Below are 23541 nucleotides of genomic sequence, written 5' to 3'. Positions count from 1 at the left end.
TTTTGTGCTGACATGTTGCCCCCATTGCATTTATTTTGTGCTGAAATATTGCCCACATTGCGTTTACTTTGCGCTGACATGTTGCCCACATTGCGTTTATTTTCTGGTGTCTGGGGTAACTGTTGCTGAATTTATTATTTAATGGTCATAGTTGGCTATATTTGCTGCTGTGGGGTTACGGTAAACTATTAAATAGCATCACACAGTTTTTGCACACCAATGATGCGAATCCTCGTTTGACCACATCATGGCATAAACACTGCTTTCTTATGCCTCGCTGTTACATCATTATGCTAGCTCCGCCCGTACAATGTCATGGCCACACCCATTTTTCGGCACGGCAGCCCCCCCTATTTTTTGGCTGCGCGCAGCCTAACCCCCCCCCAACTGACAAAAATCTGGTCACTCTAAGTAAATACATTTTTAACAGGAGGCTCCCAAATGTGCTAGGCAGTATAATACGTAAGCACCAATAAATATTTTAAAATGACAGGCATTTAGCTGATTATTGAAATACACTACGTTTATAAATGTGAAGTAGCTGCTGCCTAAGCAATATACTGAGCCTGCACATTTGACATACACTTCAGAGCCCAAACAGACAATATTAGGAAGCGTTAGTTTTAGTTTACTGAAAGTCATTCAAGCAAGCAAACCGTTCATCTAACCTGTTCAATGAGGGCTGAAGAAGGCGTGTTGCATGAACGTTATTGACCTATGGCTGCTCAAAAGAGAACGAAAGAACGGCCAATCAGATTAGCGTGGAGCGCAAGATCTCCTCGGTAAGAATTGTGTACTCGCGATAGTAGCTCGCGTCAGGCTGCTAAGACGTTTAACTGGTGCTGGAAAGTGTGTGGGGAGAGACTGAGCCTCCATCACCCGCCGGTTTGTACGAAGTATAGCGACACTGCCTCCTCACGGAGCAGGAGAGGGGTTCCAGAAGGACATTTGCCTGTCGTATTCCAGTCTCCTCCCGCCTCAATATGTCAGCACAGGCCCAAATGCGCGCCATGCTCGATCAGCTCATGGGGACCTCTAGGGATGGTAAGCGTGACCGTGTGTTGTGTCTCATCGTAGTCTGCGACTCCATCCTGTCCGTTGTAACAATGTTTCCTGGACCAAACATGGCGGCATACATATGGGTATAAGCCCCGCCCCCTGACCCCAATAGGACAGTTCACTTATAAATTTGAAGAAACCGCCCCCTCTCACCATTCTTTTTTCTGTCCTCGAATGGACAGGCTCACTGTGTATTTTTCTTTATTTTATTTTTTTTTGTTTATTTAAATTCCTTTTTATTTTTTCCTTACCTCCATGTGCAAGTAGCGGGTTCAGCCTCTCCCGCGAGTCTGTGTGGCATTGAGACCCCTAAATGGGGTTAATATATGTCTTCCCTCCGATGCTGGCTTTCCTCCGCAAGCTTCCCTGGACTGTCATGGCGGATTCGGCGGTTCCGATCTGCTGCGCAGAGCAGGAAGGAGTGGTAATCTCGCGATGAGCGAGATTTGCGGAAAGACGCTGTGATTGGACGCCTGGACGGTATAGGGAGTCCAGGAATTGCCTGTAGCGTGGATGGCGTGGATTCGCCGGGCTGCGGCGGTGTGAATAGCGTCTGTTGCGCTGGAGTCACACCAACAGCTGGAGTCGCTCTGATCGAGGACAGGAAAGTCGCAATAAGTTTCATCAGGAGCAGGTAGGATGCATTAAAGGTGCATGATGTGGCCCTGCTGTATTTATATGTATATATACATTAGCAATGCTATGTGTAGATCCTAACATTAGTCTCTCCGTTTGTGTTCTCTTAAAGAGAGATGGAGGAGATTGACCATGAAGAGGAATTACCCCTGGATAGGTAACAGGATGCTAAATGCAAACCTGGTGTCTGGGGGTTTTTAAGCACAGGGTGTCTTTTTGATATGTCTACACCTTCCTTGCACATGGGGAAGAAAAACTTTTCTCTAGGGTAAAAGAGTGCCTTTTTCTTCCTCTATTTGTATGGATACATTTTTAATGGAATACATCTTTTATGTTTCCACAGTCCGTGTGAGGGAGGAAGCGGAGTGGTCCCCAAAGGTCCTCAGCCCCCTTCAAGGAAGGAGTCATCTAGATCTCGCTCCAGGGAAAGAAGTAGGAAGAGAAGATCATCCAGGGACTACTACTACTACAGAGATCGTTCTAGGAGTCCAGGGCATAGAAGATATTATGAAGACTCCTATAGAAGGAGGTCTCCCAGCCATTATCGATCCAGAAGATCGGGGTCTCGGCGTAGATACTACCGTGATAGTAGGGAGAGACATTCGCCAAGACGGCCGGTTTATCATAGGGACGATCATCATTATGAAAAGAGTCCAAGGAAGTCCCGTAAGGACGAGGCAGTTTCCTCGGACTCAGGAGAAATTCAGGCGTTCCAGCCAAAGGCAGTGGATCAATGCTGGGCTTGTAACCAGCCAGCTTTGCCTGACAAGAGACTGTGTGACTCATGTTTTATAGAGGCAGGAAGAGATAAGGACTCAGAAAATCAGCAATTCCTGTCCTTCATTCAACAGGCGGTCCAGGAGACCTTCCAAAAGATGGCCTCAGAACAGTCAGCGGCCTCTGTAGCTCCACCTGGGCAGACAGAGGATGTCTCTGCTGGGCCTAGTGACTTACCTCCTGTTGGTTTCAACTTTGCCCTAGTCCCTGCCTTCTTAACCGCCATAAAAGCTGCAATCGAGTGGCGGGAGGAAGGGGATTCAAAGACGGAACCCGATAAGTATTATCCTCATTTGGAAAAGCAGCAGAATGCTTTCCCATTTATGAAAATCATAAAGGACATCCTGTTAAAAGAGTGGGAGAAAACAGAGCCGAAGCCTTCTCTAGCTAACAGGTTTTCAAAACTCTATCCCTTAAGACAGGAAGATTCAGGTCTTATTGACACTGCACCCTCAGTTGATGCCTCCATTATGCGGTTAGCAAAGAATGTGACCCTGCCTATGGACAATGCGGGAGCATTCAAGGATCCCCTGGATCGCAAGATAGATACAGACACTAAAAAAGCATATCTGGCCGCAGGCTCGGCATGTAGGCCAGCAATAGCCTTGACTTCCCTGGCAAAGGCATCACGAGTTTGGATTGATAATATCGAATCAGCTTTAAACTCGGATGCGGACAAGCAAGAGATCATAAGAGCTTTGGATGAGCTGAAGCTAACCGGAGACTTTATGGGGGAGGCAGCCATAGATGTAATAAGATCATCAGCCAGATCTATGTTATACAGTGTGACGGCTAGGCGTGCTCTATGGTTAAAACCTTGGTCTGCAGACCAAGCATCAAAATCAAATTGGTGCAAGATTCCCTTTGACGGGGCCCATCTATTCGGTCCAAAGTTGGATAGTGCCATTTCCTTAGTTACAGGAGGGAAGACAGGGTTAATCCCGCAAGACAGGAAACAGAAGTCTTCCAGACAACAGGGCTCAAGAACCTTTTTTAATACTAGATATCAGCAAGCAAGATCTTATAGGCCTGGGCGCCAATTCGGAAGGAACTGGAGAGGAACCCAGTCCACTTTCCTAAAAGACAAGCAAAAGGGCTCAACAGGGCCGCAGCAAGGGAAAAAGCACTTTTGATGGTGCGTCCACTCAGGGGGGTCCAGTGGGGGCCAGACTCAAGCTCTACTGGATAACCTGGGTGGAAAAGATTTCAGACCCTTGGGTGATCAGAACTTTGAAGGAAGGTCACGCATGGAGATTCAAGCGGAGACCCCCCTTAAACCGGTTTGTGACTACAAGGATTCCATCAGATCGAGACAGGTGAAAAACCTTAAGGGATTATGTGCAGTTTCTGGAAGAGGAGAAGGCTGTAACTCCAGTTCCAAGAAACCAGTATTTTTCAGGAATCTATTCTCCTCTCTTTCTGGTGCCAAAGGCATCCGGGGGGTGGAGACCTGTATTGGACTTAAAATTCCTGAACAAGTTTATAAGAGTGTCTCATTTCAGGATGGAGTCTCTTCAATCAATAATACCTATGATCTCGATAAAGGATTGGATGACCACGGTAGACCTCTCAAATGCTTATCTTCATATTCCTATTCGAAAGGACTTTCAAAGATTCCTCAGGTTCTCAGTAGAAGGGAAGCACTTTCAGTTTCAAAGCCTTCCATTTGGCCTTTCAACAGCCCCAAGAACCTTCACGAAGGTCCTCCTACCGGTGATTGCTTCATTAAGGACACAGGGCCTAAAAATATTTCATTACTTGCAGGGCCGGGCCGAGGCATAGGCTGGAGAGGCTCCAGCCTCAGGGCGCAGTGTAGGAGGGGGCGCAGAATTCATTCAGCTGTCATTCCTAATTGTGTTTGAAGCAGAAAGAAATAATAAAAGGGGATACATGGCAGTGACTGCAAGCCAGATAACTAGATATTAAGGTGTTGGGGAGGTTGTGGGCCCTGTGGCGCCTCTTAGTCTAATAGCAATCATTGTTTGATGGCTGGGGTGGGAGGGATGGGGGGGCGCACTTTGGTGTCTCAGCCTTGGGTGCTGGAGGACCTTGTCCCGGCTCTGATTACTTGGACGATATACTGCTATTACATCAGGACCCAAGTATTACTATTATTATTATTATTATTATTTTTTATTTATATAGCGCCAACATATTCCGCAGCGCTTTACAAAGCACAATAAGACGACAAGGGGAACATAGATACAACTAACAAATATACAGCAGAGTTCCAAGCAGCACAAATATTGTTACAAAAACAGTAAACATTAGGAGGATGACCCTGCCCTTGCGAGCTTACAATCTAATGGGTAGTGGGGGACACACTAGGTAAGGGGGTGGAGGATGGATGAGGCAGTGATTCTTTGCCTCTGATTACATTGTGACAAATAAGTAAATAAAGGGCTATAGAATGTTATAAGCTTGTCTGAAAAGGTGTGTTTTAAGAGTGCGTTTGAAGATGTCCAGGTTTGGAGCATGACGTACAGGCTGTGGAAGAGAGTTCCAGATAAGGGCTGATGCTCGTGTAAAGTCCTGGATGCGAGCATGAGAGGAGGTGATCAGCTTAGAGGCCAGGAGAATTTCTTGGGAGGAGCGAAGGTTGCGGGAGGGACAATATCTTGAGATTAGTGAGGAGATGTATGGAGGAGACAACTCGTGCAGGGCTTTGTATGTTAGAGTCAGGAGTTTGAACTGGATCCTCTGGGTAATGGGTAACCAGTGGAGAGAATGGCACAGTGGGGCTGCATCAGAAGAGCGTGTGGAAAGGTGAATGAGGCGGGCCGCTGCATTTAGAAGGGATTGGAGAGGAGCTAGCCTGTTTTTTGGTAGGCCACAGAGCAGGGTGTTGCAGTAGTCTAGGCGGGAGATGATTAAGGCATGAACAAGCATTTTGGTGGCCTCTTGTGTGAGGAAGGGACGGATACGGAATATATTTTTGAGCTGGAAATAGCAGGTGGTGGTTAATGAGGCAATGTGAGGTTTAAAGGAGAGCTCTGAGTCAAGTATAACCCCCAAGCAGCGGGCCTTAGTGGTTGAGGTTATTGGGGTGTTGTCTACCGTTATGGTTGCAAGTATTCTCATCCAGCATCAACATCTGCTGTTGGAGTATCTTCAAAATCTCGGTTGGCTATTTAACTTGGAAAAGAGTCAACTTGTGATTTCCCAGGATATGGTCTTCTTGGGGGCAAGGTTCCAGACGGTACAGAACAAAGTGAGTCTTCCAGATCAGAAGATATCAGTAATCCAAAGGAAGGTGAGGAATGCATTATCAGTGCCCTATCTGTCTGCAAGTCAGTGTCTGAGCCTGTTAGGAACTCTGTCATCTACCATTCCGATGGTGAAATGGGCTCATTGGCACTTGAGGCAGTTCCAGGTGTTTTTTCTAGACCACTGGAACAAATGGAATCTCAGACAGAATTTCAAGTTACCATCAGATGTCAAGGAGTCTCTGGCATGGTGGATCAAGGAAGTGAACTTGAGGAATTGTCTCCCGATCCAGCCTCCATTACCAGTAGTAATAACCTCGGATGCAAGCTTAGCAGGTTGGGGGGCTCACTGCGAAGAGAACTGGGTGCAGCAGAAGTGGAAAGTACGTCAGACCGGAGTCCCATCCAATCTCCTGGAATTAAGGGCAGCTTTCAGTGCCTTGAAGGCTTTTGTACACCGGATAAGAGGAAAATCAGTGCTTGTACAAATAGACAACATAACAGCAGTAGCCTATATCAGGAGACAGGGGGGGACAAGGAGTCCAATGCTATTACAGGAAACAGCCAGAATTATGAGTTGGGCCCAGAGGAATGTGGAACACATATCAGCCTCATACCTTCCGGGGCAGGTCAACTTACTTGCGGATCATCTCAGCCGGAACTTTGTAGACCCACACGAATGGGTTCTGAACGATCAAGTTTTTCAGAAAGTGATCACGAAGTGGGGATGCCCACAAGTGGACTTGTGGGCCACCCCACAGAACAAGAAGGTGCCAATATTCTTTTCTCGTTATCACCACCCGTCCTCAGCGGGGGTAGATTGCCTGGTTCAGCCATGGACGTTTTCGATGGGCTATGCCTTTCCTCCATTTCCCTTGATCACCAAGTTTCTACAGAGGTTGTGCAGAGAATCTTGCACGATCATCGTTATCCTGCCATACTGGCCCAGGAGGCCATGGTTCTCCCTAGTATCTCTCCTGAGCATAGAGGAACCTCTGAAGTTACCAATATCCCACGACCTTCTTCTACAGGGCAACTTACTTCATCCGGAAGTGTCCAAGTTAAATTTAACTGCGTGGAAGTTGAAAGGAAAAAATATGAAGATCTAGGTTTCTCAAGTTAAGTCGTGGATGTATTGCTTAAAGCAAGGAAACCTTCTACAAATATGACTTATCATAGGATATGGGGGAAATTCGCAGAATTTGCCTCCATAAATGGCTTTGAGGTACTGTCTCCGAGTATTCAGAATGTCTTGGACTTTTTACAGACTGGCGTGGAGAAGAGCTTGAGTGTTTCAGCTATTAAAGTTCAAATCTCAGCCTTATCTGCTTTAACGGATTTCAAGTGGGCAAACCATCCGTTAGTGGTTCAGTTTGTCCAGGCAGTAATGAAGTTACGGCCTCCCAGAAAACCGTTCTTCCCGAAGTGGGATCTTTCGCTGGTTTTAGAAGTCCTATCAGAAGCTCCCTTTTTTCCGCTGGACTCCATCACTTTGGAGGATCTCACTCTGAAAACAGTATTCCTCGTGGCTATAACCTCTGGGAAAAGGGTTTCCGACTTACAGGCTCTAGGCTGCTCCCAAAATTTACTGGAATTTTTCCCGGATAGGGTGGTCATTAGGCCAGTGTTGGGCTATGTCCCAAAGGTAGCATCATCGTTTCATGTGAACCAGGAGCTTGTGCTGCCTACCTTAATGGTGGATGAAGTATGTCATCCCCTCGATGTGGGGAAAAACATCAGAGCCTATCTGGACACTACTGCCACCATTAGGGCATCTGATCGCCTGTTTATTAACTTTAGGGGAGCGAGAAAAGGCCTTCCAGTTTCCACAAGGACTATCGCCTCTTGGGTAGTTAAGCTTATTCAGAAATGTTACCAGATCAAAGGGTTGCCTGTCCCAAGGGAAGTAAATGCTCACTCGACAAGAGGAATGTCAGCGTCTTGGGCCTGTTTTTTTAAGGTCTCCTTGGACTCTATCTGTAAGGCAGCTAGCTGGTCCTCTGTGCATACTTTTATGAAACACTATCATATTGATCCAGCATCATTGACTTCTGTAAAATTTGGAGAAGCTGTTCTTTTGTGTAAATAAATTGTTCACTTGTGCAGTATTCCCTCCCTCTGTGGTGATTTGTTACATCCCATATGTATGCCGCCATGTTTGGTCCAGGAAATCGGAAAATTGAATACTTACCTTCCGTAATTTTCCTTTCCTGGATCAAACGATGGCGGCATACGAATCCCTCCCTCTTGTCCATTCGAGGACTGTTTTTTACCGAGAATGGTGAGAGGGGGCGGTTTCTTCAAATTTATAAGTGAACTGTCCTATTGGGGTCAGGGGGCGGGGCTTATACCCATATGTATGCCGCCATCGTTTGATCCAGGAAAGGAAAATTACGGAAGGTAAGTATTCAATTTTCCGATTTTTATCTGCCTCTATTTGTGTGTATATAGAGTTGGTTGTGATGTTTGGTAGGCGGGCTCTGTGGGTGGGACTGATTGGCTGTGACGTTTCCTCTGTGTGTTCCAATCTTAGGCCTCTTTTCCACGAACTGTTTACGGGCAGTGAAATGCCTCTCAAACGCTCACAACTGCTCACTGCTGCTTGGTAACTGCTTCTAGCTGCCTGGTAACTGCTTGCTGAGCACAAAGTTCAACAGTTCGTGGAAAGGCGTCCTCTAAAATTGGAACTAGAAACATCTTATCAAAGGATTCACATGTTAACACAGCTGAGTTGAAGAAAACATATAAGGGCAGTTATATGGGATCTACCCCGTTTAAAATATGCAGCATTTTTTTTTTTTGCTTTGTTACTGTTCCTGACTTCATTACCATGAGAATCCTAGATGTGAAACAAGTATGCAACATTAGTGTTCAGAATCAAATATAGGCATGGTTGTTAGCTATTTAATAGGTTGTGAAAACAGGGCCAGCATGGCATCCTTGCAGTTAGTATAGCTCCCATATTACAGCCATTATAAGTTTCACTTCAACATCTGACCAAACCATGACTAGATTTGTAAAAGTAATGTTAACAAGCCATATTACTGACATTTTATGGATGTTTTGTTTTCTTATTTGTTCAGGGTGTTTTAAGACTTGCTACTGTGGTTTTGACAGGCTTGTAGAAATTAACACCCCTGAAGTTCAGCAGCTACTACTAGACATGGTTAATGAGTTTCTGTTTGTACCCCACTTGATGCATACTTTGTTTTAGTTGGATGTTGCAACTGTGCATTGGTAGTTTCAGTCTGCATACAAATTTCAAAAAATGGTATTACGAGTAGGAAAGCTTTGCAATTTGTTAATCATCTCCACAACCATTAAAGACCGGTTCATACTTGAGTTGGAGTGGAAAATCACTGGTCGATCAGATTCGTTTTCACTCCATTTACATTCTGCTGCTTTCATCCCGTTTCCCACCCCAAAGTGTATTTTTCAATATAGAAGTTCATAGAACGGTCCGTTTCTTCACTAGTTCTTAGTTGGTTCTTATCCGTTAGCCGGGCGCATCCGGCAGGTGGGGACAAAACTCCACCAGAGTTACATCTTTCCCTACTATCCATGTCGGCCTTGAGGGGGAATAGTAATTAGCGCCCCCTGCCGGATGCGCCCGGCTAACGGATAAGTACCTCTTAGTTTTCTTATTGCCCCCAATGCAACGCTTCAACTTCCATTTCCATTCCCATTCTGCTGGGCTCAGCAGTCCGGAAAAATTGGTGCTGCAGGAAACTTGCGTTCCGTTCAGCGGATCGTGCAGAACGGATCATTTTGAAAGGACAAATGTGAACGGATCCATAGGTTAACATTCGATCCATTTGCATCCGTTAGGATGCAGTGTGCGTATTTTAAACACCCTCACAGTAGTTACAACAATCATACAGAAGATAAGATTCACAAAATAAACATAAACACGTCATACTTACCTCCCGTGTAGTCTACTCATCCATCTCTTTCTCCTCTCCTGCGTCCTGTTTGTACACTGTGATCAATGGAATCCTCTGTCCTCTATTTTGAAAATGGCCATTACCCCATAACAGCTGCCTGCTGAGCACAATGTTAAACTGTAATATTGCCCACTTGAGCCATTGGGAAACATGGACATTACCTTGCTGTCTTTTCAGTTATAACTGGCAGCAACTGATATATTTAGTTCTTGTCAGAAATGGAAGGAATCATTGTAAGAAGAAAAAGATGAGCTGAGAGGAGCTGACGGTGAGATAAGTATGTAACATTCATTTGCAGGTGCATCATGTGTTTATTTTAAATGTTTACTTGGTTCAGGTTCACTTTAAAGTGGATCCGAAATGAAAAACTAACTATAACAAGTAACTTGTCTATATATCTTATCTGAAGTTTAGTCTACACAGCAAATCTAGCTGCAAACAGTTTATGATTATTTCTTCCTGTGATACAATGAGAGCAGCAATGTTCTGTTTGTCGCATTACACACAGGCAAGCTGCTCTGCATCCTCCAGCCCTCAGCCTGTGAAAATTTCACTCCCCTCTCCTCCCTTCTGCCTCTGAAATATCTGGCTAGTAACCACCTCCTCCTCCTGCCCTTGCTACTAAGCCTGAGAGTGCCAAGGTACTCTGGAGAAGCTGTGGGGAGGCTTGTTTAGTTTATAGGGAATTAGAGTATTAAAGAGAACCCGAGGTCGGTTTGAAGAATGTGATCTGCATACAGAGGCTGGATCTGCCTATACAGCCCAGCCTCTGTTGGTCTCCCAAACCCCCCTAAGGTCCCCCTGCACTCCTCATAAATCACAGCCTCGCTGTCGACACACAGCGTGTCGCAGCGGGCTGTGTTTTTCTCTATAGTGTCAGTCTGCTGCTCTCCCCACCTCCTGCAGAACTCTGATCCCCGCCTGCCTCCCTTCCCTCCCCGCTGATTAGAGGAAAGGGAAGGGGGCAGGGACCAGAGCTCTGCAGGAGGCAGGGGAGCAGCCGAGACTGACACTACAGATATAAACACAGCCAGCACAGCGTGGCTGTGATTTATGTCTGAGTGCAGGGGGACCGTAGGGGGGTTTGGGAGACCAACAGAGGCTGGGCTGTATAGGCAGATACAGCCTCAGTATGCAGATAACATTCTTCAAACCCACCTCGGGTTCTCTTTAAAGGACTTACGAGGCCAAATTAGTCAAAAAAGTTAATTACCTGTATAATCTTTTACAGCACGGAGGACGCCGTCCGCGCCCTCCGTGCCGATCCACTGGGTCCCCCCACTCATTAGCCCCCCGGGCCGGCTCCCGACCCCACGACCCGGGTTGGGGGGGTTGGCCCTAGAGCTGCGCAGCCGCACTCGCGGCTATGCGGACTGCGCAGCCGCGGCCAGAGGAAGCGGCCATTTTGGGAGAGGCAGGGGAGCCCGACCCGGGCCGTGGGGTCGTGAGCCGGCCCGGGGGGCTAATGAGTGGGGGGACCCGGCGGATCGGCACGGAGGGCGCGGACGGCGTCCTCCGTGCAGTAAAAGATTATACAGGTAATTAACTTTTTTGACTAATTTGGCCTCGTAAGTCCGTTAAAACAAAAAAAGTATTTGGCTTGAGGAATGCCCTATAAACTATATGAAAGGAACACAATTATGCAATGAGTAAAAGTCTATCTCGGATCCACTTATAAATTGCCGGCGCTATCGCAAGTTCTTGCGATATATGGGGTGATTTTGAAAGCGCTTTCAGAGTGATTTTGGCTTAGAAAAGCGCTTTTCTAAGCGCTTTTGCGGAGTGATTGATTTTTCACTTCCTGACGTTAGTACAATGTATTTATCTAATCACAATTCAAAGCGCCTTTTCTATACCTGTCAAAACACTCAGAAAATGGTACAGGTAACACATTTGCGATTTTTAAAAAATTGCAATGTTTAAATGTAAACACTGTCATAGGAAATCATTACACAAGCATTTTAGAGTGATTTGCAAAATCGCCAGCACTTAAAAAAAATCAGCAAACGCTAATAGTGTGAACAAGCCGTAACTGAAAGGGATATGGAGGTTTCCTTTTAAACAATACCTTTTTCTAAGCATTTTTCTCGAGCGTGTGTATGTATGGTACAGGCACCGCTTTGCCTACTGAAAAGCAGGCGCAACGCGCTGATATGAACCTTCTCATAGAGATTCATTGCACAAGCGTTTTGGGGCGATTTTGAAAATCGCTTGCGTTCGAAAAAAAGGGCAAAAACGCCCCCTGTGTGAACGAGCCCTAACTTCAGTCAGAACACCTGATCTGCATGTTTGTTCAGGGGCTATGGCTAAAAATATTAGAGACACAGGATCAGCAGGAAAGTCAGGCAACTGGTATTATTTTAAAAGGAAAAATCCATATCCTTCTCCGCTTAGGTTCCATATGTCACTGTATCCTGTATGCATCTGTCCCATCGCTGACAAAATTCTGTAACTGTTGTATGTTCTACCAGTGTCTGTGTGGGTTTCCTCCGGGCACTCCGGTTTCCTCCCACATCCCAAAAACATACAGATAAGTTAATTGGCTTCCCCCTAAAATTTACCCTAGACTACAATACATACACTACAACATGCATAGACATACAACTATGGTAGGGATTAGATTGTGAGCTCCTCTGAGGGACAGTTAGTGACAAGACTAGATTCTCTGTACAGTGCTGCGTACGATGTTGGCGCTATATAAATACTAAATAATAACTGTAATTTCATCATAGGGAAGCCTTGTCAGCCATTGTAAAAAAACTAAATAAGGGCTGGTGCACACCGAGCAGGTTTTCTGGCGTTTTTTACAGCCACTTGCGGCTGTGAAACGCTAGGGTAATGCATTTCAATGGGGTGGTTCACACCAGAGCGGGAGGCGTTTTTGCTGAAACGCATACTCCCGGGCTGAGGCATTTTTTGGATTGGAGAGGCGTTTCTGTCTCCAATGTAAAGTATAGGAAAAACGCAAACCACTCTGAAAAACGCCAGTTCAGAGTGGTTTTGCAGGCATTTTTGTTACAGAAGCTGTTCAGTCACAGCTGATTCTTGATCGATCGCAGCACAAAATCTCTTGGGAATCAGCCTTGTGACTTTGCATCCGCCGGCCCTTGCGCTAGATCTTCCCGTCCTGTCCAATTGATACTTTTAATACATTGTTGGGGGAAATTGAATAGAAGTTGATTGATCTGACATTTTGTGGAATAGATTTTCTGTGGATCGTTCTAGCATGCAGGGAATCAAACAAGAAAATTGTTGTGTTTTGGCACCTTCTGGTCTTTGATTCAAAAGCTATTGAGTATTAAACTGAAACTTTAGCTAACACGTTCTCTGTAGTGAATATTATTATTATTATTATTTAGTAGTTATTGTTATATAGTTATAGTAGTTATATAGCGCCAACATCTTCTGCAACGCTGTACAGAGTATATTGTCATGTCACTTAACTATCCCTCAGAGGGTCTCACAATCGAATCCTCTCTCTCTATCTAATGTATATGTATATGTATTTTTTTTTTTCATGTATCGTAATCTAGGGCCAATTTAGTTGAAACCATTTAACTTATCTATATTATTTTGGCATGTGTGAAGAAACCAGAGTGCCCAGAGGAAACCCAGACACGGGGAGAACAAACTTTGCAGATAGTGCCCTGGCTAGGAATCGAACCGGAGATCCAGCCTTGTAAGGTGAGAGAGCTAATCGCTACTCCACCGTGTATAGAGAGCTGCTGTCAATTTTTGTCTGTTACTGATAATCACAGCAGAAAATTTGAGTTTACCGTCTGTATCACACATGGCACTAAAACTAGGTATAGGCATTTGTTTTTGTTGTCTGAAATGGCTGTTGATCATTGTGGCTGACAGTCTACCCAACAGGCTGTAATGGGCTCTTTTGGCTTAGATTAGTAGCATATTGTCCTATGGAGATGTTGAAAGCTGTGAATGGGAAAATAAAAAGGTTGGCTGAAAAATTCCACCTCAGTTGATTGTGTTTAGTTTCTTGTTCAAGAAAATGACAGAGGCCTGTACGGATACCAAACTGTTGTCCAAATCCATTCATTCATTTAACCAAGTGTCAAGAGGTACAACGTTTGTATACTGCTTAAAGAGGAACTCCAGTGAACATTTTACTGTTGGCAGGTGATGTAGCTGCTGCATGGTTTTTGGCAGTTGGAAACGGCTGTAAACAGCTATTTCCCACAAAAGTTCAAACTTTTCTTGTGGGAGGGGTTACTTGTGGGAGGGGTTTCACCACAATATCGGTCATACAGTGCCCCCTGATGGTCTGTTTGTGAAAAGAAATAGATTTCTCATGCAAAAGGGGGTATCAGCTACTGATTGGGATAAAGTTACATTTTTGGTCGGAGTTTCTCTTTAAGTCCTGGTACACACTGAAAATACGCAATCACTAGTATTTAATACGCAATTACTAGTATTTACTGATTACACTTTTTTGACTATTGCGCTTTGCAGTTCCCGTTTAGGGAATTAGAATTGTGACGTAATTGGGCCAGAAACTCGACATGTTTTGCGGATGTCATACAAATTGCAACGCTGCAGTGAGAATGTCAAGTAGGTAAACACTGCATTAGTGCTTTGCCAATCAGCAAGCACAGTGCAGTTGCTCCCAGTGTGAACCAGCCCTTGTTTAAAGCCATGCTTATTTTTCAAACCTGACTCTGCAGAAAGCCATACTAAATATTTTTTGTCTGTACTTATTTGTACAAAAGTACACCACTGCCTGCACAACTCACCATTAGGGAAGTTCAGAGATGTAAATAATTCTGAGTTGATGCAAATTTTTGCAAATTTATGAAATATGAAAATGAGCTCCTCAAATCCCACAGCAGCTTCATTCTGCTGGTTCATTTTCAAGCACAGGTAGTCCTCGGTTTAAGAACAAAATAAGGCTCCCTGCACACTGCATGCAATTCCGATTCCGCTTTTTAATCGGTTTTTACATCCGATTCCGATTTTTAATCTTTACTGCATGCTGCATTTTTTTTTTATCCGTTTTTCTGTTGAATGTATTCAGGGAAAATTGGAATTGGAAAACTGATTTGCAGTGTGCAGGGAGCCTAAGGACTGTACGTTTGCTCTAGTTTCCCTCCTTCCCCTATACTGTAGAATCTCGTTATAGTAAACCACTGGCTAAAGTAAACTCAGTCATCGGGTGCCAACAGTGGCGTAGCTAAGGAGCAGTGGGCCCCGATGCAAGTTTTACAATGGGGCCCCCCAAGCACTCTATACGTAACAATTGATACGGCGCACCAAAACCTGCCAATGGCAACTACAGTGTCAGAGGTGCAAGAAGGGGATGGGGAACAGTTTGTTAAGGATCACCACTATTCAAAGTATCTATAGAAGTGATTATTATGAGCACAGGACCAACAGAGAGCTAATACTGTAGTTGAGGGAGGGCCCTTCGGGGCCCCTCTGGCCCAAGGGCCCCGATGCGGTCGCTACCTCTGCAACCCCTATTGCTACGCCCCTGGGTGCCAACCATTTGCCTGTATGAATATACAATGTATGACCAATTCTTATATAGTAAACTACTTGGCCAGGCCCCTTGAAGTTTAGTATAAAGGGATTCCACTGTATAGCTTCCCTGGTGCCTAGTTCCCATCTTGCCTCCCAGGTGGTGGTAGTGCTTCCTCCATAATATAGCTTCCCTGGTAGTGTTAGTGCTGCTGACACCCCCTCCTCTCCTCCTCTAGTGTCTGCTTCACCTGCATGTTGCGTGATTACACGTGACTGGAGAGAGTGAGATATAGACACGAGAGCATAAGGTGTGCAGAGAGGATACACCGCGATGGACTTCAGTGGATAAGATGAGAGAAGTACTGCTTCTGCTGCACCTGTACTGGGCTGGAGGACACGTCGGGCGTTTGTATCTCGGGCATTCATAAGTCGGGAACTTCCTTTAGGCCTCTTTTCCATGGACAGTTGTTAGGCAGTGAAAGGTCTCTCAAACTCTCACAACTGCTCACTGCTGCCTGGTAACATGCTATGCTATGATATTTGTATGCAAGGCTTTCCATGTCTGGATCCTAAATGTAGCCATACACTGGTGGATTTGCCATCAGATTCGGCCAACAGATAGATCCCTCTCTGATCGAATCTGATCAGAGAGGGATCGTATGGCTGCCTTTACTGCAAACAGATTTTAAATCGATTTCAGCCTGAAACCCGCTGGTCTCCGCTGTCTTCTTCTCCGCTCTGGTCTGGTCTACGGGTCCGGCAGGCTTCACTTCTTCCTGTCTGGGAGAAGTTTAAACAGTAGAGCACCCTCTACTGTTTAAACTTCCTGTCCCGGCAGGAAGTTCAGTGAAGCCAGCCGGACCCGGAGACCAGCGCGGAGAAGAAGACAGCGGAGACCTGGGGAGTCGCGCCGGCGCAGCAGGCAATGTATTGCAACTGTATTGCGTCGGGCACTCAAACACCACTAGCGATGCGCTCCCTACCTGCGGGCGATCGACGGTAATTTCCCGCACGGAGCGATCGATTTGACAGCAGATTCGATCGGCGGGGAATCGGAATAGTGTATGGCCAGCTTAAGGGTGCATACACACATCAGACCATAGTCTTTGGAAAATGAAAGATCACAGACCAATTTTACCCCCTTCCATGTAGTATGAGAGCCATACCTACACAGTCTATTCTGTTAAGCTGAATCCCCCATCAGATAGAAATCTTTGCACGATGCTGCACACAAAGATGCTGTACACATGCAAAAGATCTGTTCCTGCAAAAGATTTGTTCCTGCAAAATGCATTCATAGTCTATGATATCTGCAGATCCTCATACACACCTTGTTTAACAGACATTCATCTGCAGATCAGACAATCATCTGCAGATCTGAAGATCCATCCTGGTGGATCTGATCTGCAGATGAATGTCTGTTAAACAAGGTGTGTATGAGGATCTGCAGATATCATGGACTATGAATGCATTTTGCAGGAACAGATCGTTTGCAGATACTGATCTTTTGCATGTGTACAGCATCTTTGTGTGCAGCATCTTGCAAAGATTTCTATCTGATGGGGAGTTCAGCTCAATAGAATAGACTGTGTAGAGCAGTGGTTCTCAACCTTTTTAGCACATGTACCCCTTTGTGGCTCATCCCTAACCAAATGTACCCCCTGAGGAAAGTGGGTGTGGCTTTTGAAAAGTGGGTGTGGCTGTTACATGGTGTGGGTGGGGTATTGTCCATAGCTTTATTCCCTTCCCAGTGACACGCACGCTATCGGCGTTTACATGTTTGTAAAAAGCATATTGATATCCAAGCACGAGATCGGTCTCTTGGTCGATCGGCTGCCAAAATCGCTTGATGTATGGCCACCTTTAAAATTTTGACACCATAGGCAAAACAATCACAATTGATTGCTATCAGTTTCATGTTTATAAGTGGCAAATGTGTAGAAGTGGCATATGATGATCATGGAACCCTTTTCACCATCCATACACTTCCTTATCCCTACTGAAAGTGTTTCTGAGCCGAAGCTCGGATATAAAATCAGATACTTGCTTCCCTAAAGAGACACTGAAGCGAAAAAAAAATGATGATATTATGATTTGTATGTGTAGCACAGCTAAGAAATAAAACATTAAAAGATCAGATACATCAGTGTAATTGTTTCCAGTACAGGAAGAGTTGAGAAACTCCAGTTCTTATCTCTATGCAAACAAGCCATTAAGCTCTCCGACTAAGTTAGTCCTGGAGAGGGCTGTTACCTGACTTATTATCTCAACTGGTTCTGGACTATTTACTTTTCCTCTGCTAGAGGAGAGGTCACTACTTCACAGACTGCTCTGAAAGACTCATTTTGAATGCTGAGTGTTGTGTAATCTGCACATATTATAGAATGATGCAATGTTAGAAAAAACACTATATACCTGAAAATAAAAGTATGAGAATATTTTCTTTGCTGCTAATCTTCTAGTAATTATTTATAGTACACAACCAATTCACTATATCATATTTTTTTTTCCGCTTCAGTGTCTCTTTAAGGCTAGACGCATAGTGGGAGATAAAAACCTTAAGTTTTCACCGAGCTCCCCCTTATGGTGTAACCCAAACCTACCAGAATTTTTTTCCCTTACTGATCCGGCCTTTTGGGTAAACAGGGGAGTTAAATATATCAACCAGCTATATTTAAACGACTCCATTAAATCATGGTCACACATGGCCGCAGAATTTCACCTCCCTCATGCTCGCTTCTGCTATCTCCAGCTTAGGAATGCTGCCATAGCCCAGTTTGGAGGTCCTGTGGCCCCTTTGTCCCCCGGAAATGTAGAAAAATGGATACTGGTGAAAGACCCTACCAAACTCATTTCTAGCCTTTACTCTAATCTAGTCATATATAAATTTCGCTCCAGAGAAAGCAAAGCCAGGTGCACTTGGTCGGATTGGTGTGAGGAAATTTCCATAATAGAGTGGGCGGATTTCGAAGATACATATATGAAAACTGTTATTGCCTCTAGGGATAAGCTGATTCAGGTACGTCGGTTCCATCAAATTTATTATACCCCTATTCGTCTGAATAAATTTATCCCCAACTCCTCAAATGCCTGTTGGAGCTGTGGCACCGCCCCTGGAACATTTAAACATATGAGCTGGGATTGCCCCCTTATTCAGGCCTTCTGGTCGAAAGTCCTTACATTCATGCAAAATAACTTACATCTTCCGTTTATTTTTTCCTATAAAGTCTGTCTGCTAGGTTTAGTGGAAGATTTACATATCAATAAGCATAAGAAATTGATGATGAGGATTCTTCTCTTCTATGCCAAAAAAACTATCTCCTTAGAGTGGAAAAAACCCTCTGAACCTCCACTTTCCTTGTGGTTCCGCTTAGTCAATCAAGCCCTTCCCTATTTTAAGCTCACCTGGGACAGACGTGGTGCTCTATCCAAATTTTCTAATACCTGGGACCCTTGGATCAACTGCATTGAATCGGCTTCTCCTGATCTAGATATCAACCCTAACATTCTGGACTTTCTGTAGTCACTCTATAATTTTGTGGGATTGGACCCCTGTTGTGATGGTTTTTTTTATACTGTGCCATTCATACCTATCATTTCACAGTCTCTCAGACCATGTATCTTTTATTGAAGAATTTAACCTGGAAATTTGTCTCCAAATGTATTATTCTTATATTAGTCCTGTTATATGGATGATTGCACTCTATCTAACAACGCTGGATTTTATACTAACGTTACTGATTTCTAGTAATTAATATTACTTGACTATGCTCCTGATCAACCCCCCACCCCCTCAAATCGCCCTCAGACCCCCCCCCCCCCCCCCCTAATCACCGTCCGAGTGCATTGTAATTGACTGTGCTGTGATTGTAATTGACTGTGCTGTGATTGTATTTGACTTTGCTGTGATTGTATTTGACTGTGCTGTGATTGTATTAGACTGTGCTGTGATTGTATTTGACTGTGCTGTGATTGTATTTGACTGTGCTGTGATTGTATTTGACTGTGCTGTGATTGTATTCGACTGTGCTGCGATTGTATTTGATTGTCCCGTGATCTGCTTCGATTGTCCTGTGATTGTTTGATTGCCTCTGAGACCCCACTTCCCAACAACCCCCACCCCCCATCACCTTCCGAGTGCATCAGATTTGATTGTGCTGCGATTGTATTCGATTGTGCTGCGATTGTATTTGATTGTCCCGTGATTGTTTGATTGCCTCTGAGACCCCACTTCCCGCCACACCCAACCCCACCCTCCCCACCACCACCTCCAACCACCACCTTCCGAGTGCATCAGATTTGCTTGTGCTGTGATTGGAGTCGTTTGTGCTGTAATTGTATTTGATTGTCCCGTGATTGTTTGATTGCCTCTGAGACCCCACTTCCCACCAACCCCAATACCTCTCAAATACTCCCTTTTGCTAGGTAGGTGCTCTTTTTTTCTGGGTAGTCTCGGAGGAAAACCCCATAAATTTAGCAATCCACAATGGCAAGAAGGGGGATTTCCGATGAGGAGGTATACAGTTACATGGACCAGTCGGATGAGAGCTTTTGGGAAGACTCATCCGACGAATCATCCGGGTCCGAATTTGAACCTGTGGAAAGCAGTGGTTCTCTGACCGAAAGTGATGACGAGGCTTTGGTCCCGGCTAGAGCCAGGCCTACCAGACCCCATGTCGTTAGACCGCAGGTGGCGCAGGATCCGCCTCAAGGGCAGCAGGGTGGTGCTAGCGCTGATGAGAGTTTTCTTGGTGAGGCAGGCACCAGCAGCGCAGCATCTCCTGGACTTAGTACCAGTACTTCCGTAGACCCTGGTGAAGTGGTAAGCGCCAGCATGGAAGTTGAAACTGGTACGGTGGCAAGTGCAGTAGTACCCCCGCCGCAGTCTATGGGCCCGTAGTACCCATAGACTCCCAGAGGTGCTGGCACATCCAGATTGGCAATCCCCTGATTCCGCCGCACCCGTTGTGCCCCCTTTCACCGCCCAGTCTGGAGTCCAGGTGGCGACAGCTCATCTAGGAACGGCCCTAGACTTTTTGCAGCTGTTCATCACCCAGGTTCTCTTGGACTTAATTGTGGTTGAGACCAACCGTAAAGCCACACAATTCATCACCGAGCACCCGGAGAGCAGCTATGCCCAGCCTTTCCGGTGGAAACCAGTCCAAGTTTCCGACATTAAAATCTTTTTGGCCCTTATCCTTCACTTGGGACTAATGAAACAGAATGTATTGCGGTCGTATTGGTCTACGAACCCAGTACATCATGTTCCCTTGGACCCTGCTGCCATGTCCAGGACACGATTTGAGTCCATCCTGCGCTTCCTGCACTTCAACGACGACGAAACCTGTCATGAAAAGGGCCACCCTGCTTTTGACCGGCTCCACAAAATTTGGCCCCTCATAGACCACCTGTCATCAACATTTGCAGATGCTTATACCCCTGAACAGAACATCTGCGTAGACGAGTCCCTCTTACGCTTTACCGGGCACCTTGGCATCAAACAATACATCCCAAGCAAGCGCGCCCGGTATGGGGTGAAACTGTATAAGCTATGTGAAAGGGCCACAGGCTATACATCTTATTTTAGGGTCTATGAGGGAAAAGACTCAAAATTGGAGGCGGTCGGATGCCCTGACTACCTGGGGAGCAGTAGAAAGGTTGTGTGGGACTTGGTGTCACCCTTGTTCCAGAAGGGGTACCATCTTTATGTGGACAACTATTACACAAGTGTGGCCCTCTATCAGCACTTAAAGTTAGAAGGAATCCGATGCTGTGGCACTGCGCGGCCTAGTCGCCAGGGCTTCCGCCAACGGCTCGTTACCACCAGACTTGAACGGGGGCAGAGGGCCACCTTGCGTACTGACTAGTGTTGGGCGAACACCTAGATGTTCGGGTTCGCGAACGTTCGCCGAACATCGCCGCGATGTTCGGATGTTCGCGCTGAACTCCGAACATAATGGAAGTCAATGGGGACCCGAACTTTCGTGCTTTGTAAAGCTTCCTTACATGCTACATACCCCAAATTTGCAGGGTATGTGCACCTTGGGAGTGGGTACAAGAGGAAAAAAAATTTGAAAAAGAGCTTATAGTTTTTGAGAAAATTGATTGTAAAGTTTCAAAGGAAAAACTGTCTTTTAAATGTGGAAAATGTCATGTTTCTTTGCACAGGTAACATGCATTTTGTCGCCATGCAGTCATAAATGTAATACAGAGAAGAGGTTACAGGAAAAGGGACCGGTAACGCTAACCCAGCACCAGCAGCAGCACACGTGATGGAAGGAGGAGGAGGCACAGGAGGAGAAGGCCACGCTTTTTGAGACACAACAACCCAGGCCTTGCATGAGGACAAGAAGCGTGCGGATAGCATGCTTTTTACCGCCATGCAGTCATAAATGTAATAAAGATGAGAGGTTCCATAAACAGGGACCGGCAACGCTAACCCAGCAGCAGCAGCAGCAGCAGCAGCAGCACACGTGATGGAACAGGAGGAGGCGCAGGAGGAGAAGGCCACGCTTTGAGACACAACAACCCAGGCCTTGCATGAGGACAAGAAGCGTGCGGATAGCATGCTTTGTACCGCCATGCAGTCATAAATGTAATAAAGATAAGAGGTTCAATAAACAGGGACCGGGCGGCAACGCTAACCCAGCAGCAGCAGACGTGATGGAACAGGAGGAGGCGCAGGAGGAGAAGGCCACACTTTCAGGCGCAACTCAGGCCTTGCATGAGGACAAAAAAAATGCGTGCGCAAAGCAATGCAATGAGTAGTTTTCAGGACACAATGGGCTATTCGGAGGAGCTATTCCCACCCCCACAATCTTCTACCTGTGAAAGGTCAATGGAACAGCCACAAATGTTGTGCCCGGATTCACAACCTTTTTCTGTGGAAAATGCACCTCGCACTGAAATGCAAAGCGAGGCCGAGGATGAACATGACGTCAACAACTCAACATGACGCAAAATGGGGGCGGAACAGAAAGCTGCTTTCAATGTTTTGAAGGCCTTAATTGCCTCCGGTGACCAGTTAGATGCATCATTCTGAGCGCGCTCAAGATGGCAGCCTCTCCTTTTACCTGCTCCACACCTTGTCTCGGCTCTGGGAAGCATTAATCACATATATGCACAGAAGGAACAAAAATACTTACAGATTCTGCACCATGAACTCTCTGGCTACAACTGGAACCTTCTGGGAAACGTGGAAGTTTATGGATGGCTAAGTTACAAGCTGGATTGTACTCACCATGAAAGTCATGTGTAGCTGACCTTGGTTTTGGAGTCCTGCATGGGATTGGGAAGCTGACAATCCACACAAACAAACAAAAGCTTTCTCTACTCCTACAAGGACACACAATGGAATAGGATTTCTCCACCTGGATACTCATGAGGTCCGCAGCTTCAAACAAGCAAACACATCAAAAAGCATGTCCATGCAACACAGCAAGCAGATCTCCTACCTTCCCAATGTCCTCTTCCCAAGGTAAGGGAATTCATCCTCCTTCCTCAAACAGCAGTAATATCCTTCAGCTGGCAATCCGTTTTTGCAGACTGTACAAATACTTGAAATGCATTCAGAGGCTGAAATTATATTGACTCCATTGCCTTTCTAAGTAAACCTTAGTAGGCCCCATGCTTCCGCATATCAATGGACTTTTCACACCTCTCCTATTAGATTCACAAGGCCAGCATTTGCTTTTGTCTACCCCCCACTGCTAAACAACAACAATCAAAGGAAGAGCTTACTTAACCCATTCCTTTACAAAGAGCAATGTTAATCTATACAGCCAGCTTCTTACTATCTCTCAGGCCATTGAGAGCTGCATCTCACATTGGGAAAAAACAAGCTAATTTGCTGCAATCTCTAGGGATTTTAAATAAAACGCACAGAGGTAAAAAAGGCGGCCAGGCCCATAAAAAGTGCCACACTCAGACTCAGTCCAACTTCAGGGACCCAGGTCCATTCAAGGGAAAGAACTTTCCAGCGATCTCCAGTGATGTTTACTGGAAATCAGAGGCTGAAAGTAGCAGAAGTCACCATGTCCCTAGTCAGAGATGCAGTAACACCCCGGCAGTGAACCCAGTCGCCATTGCTAATCCCCATGCAGTCACGGCATTGCTCTGCAATGCCCGCTCTATAAACAATAAGACAGCCATTATTGCGGACCTTATTCAGACATGCGATTTTTCATGCATCACAGAAACCTGGATTGATGCCAATGCGGGCCCCACATTGGAAGCAACCATCCCATACAATTACTCAGTCCTAAGTGAGGGAAGACGAGACCGCAGAGGAGGGGGTGTAGCAATTTGTGGCAAAACAACTCTGCAGCTCAGAGCCCTGAATGTTGGCTCAACAAAGTCCTTTGAATGTATAGGTGCCCAGATCTCAGCTGGTAAAGGCTTCAAAATTTTAGTGGTTTATCGTCCCCCCGGAGATGCTGACC

At 45.6% G+C, this 23541-nt stretch overlaps 1 protein-coding gene across 1 annotated transcript in view; it reads left to right on the top strand.

The window, feature by feature from the left end:
- The first annotated feature begins 983 nt into the window (after positions 1–983).
- LOC137522612 (putative RNA-binding protein Luc7-like 2) overlaps positions 984–23541 on the top strand; it is a 556548-nt gene continuing 533990 nt past the window's right edge. Inside the window, exon 1 of the mRNA XM_068242690.1 lies at positions 984–1056. Within this exon, the coding sequence (XP_068098791.1) occupies positions 984–1056 (73 nt within the window). The remainder of the gene's footprint in view (positions 1057–23541) is intronic.

This window comes from Hyperolius riggenbachi, chromosome 6 (assembly GCF_040937935.1).
Source record: "Hyperolius riggenbachi isolate aHypRig1 chromosome 6, aHypRig1.pri, whole genome shotgun sequence".
Classification (NCBI taxonomy): domain Eukaryota; kingdom Metazoa; phylum Chordata; class Amphibia; order Anura; family Hyperoliidae; genus Hyperolius; species Hyperolius riggenbachi.
This window is presented reverse-complemented; position numbering and strand designations above follow the sequence as displayed.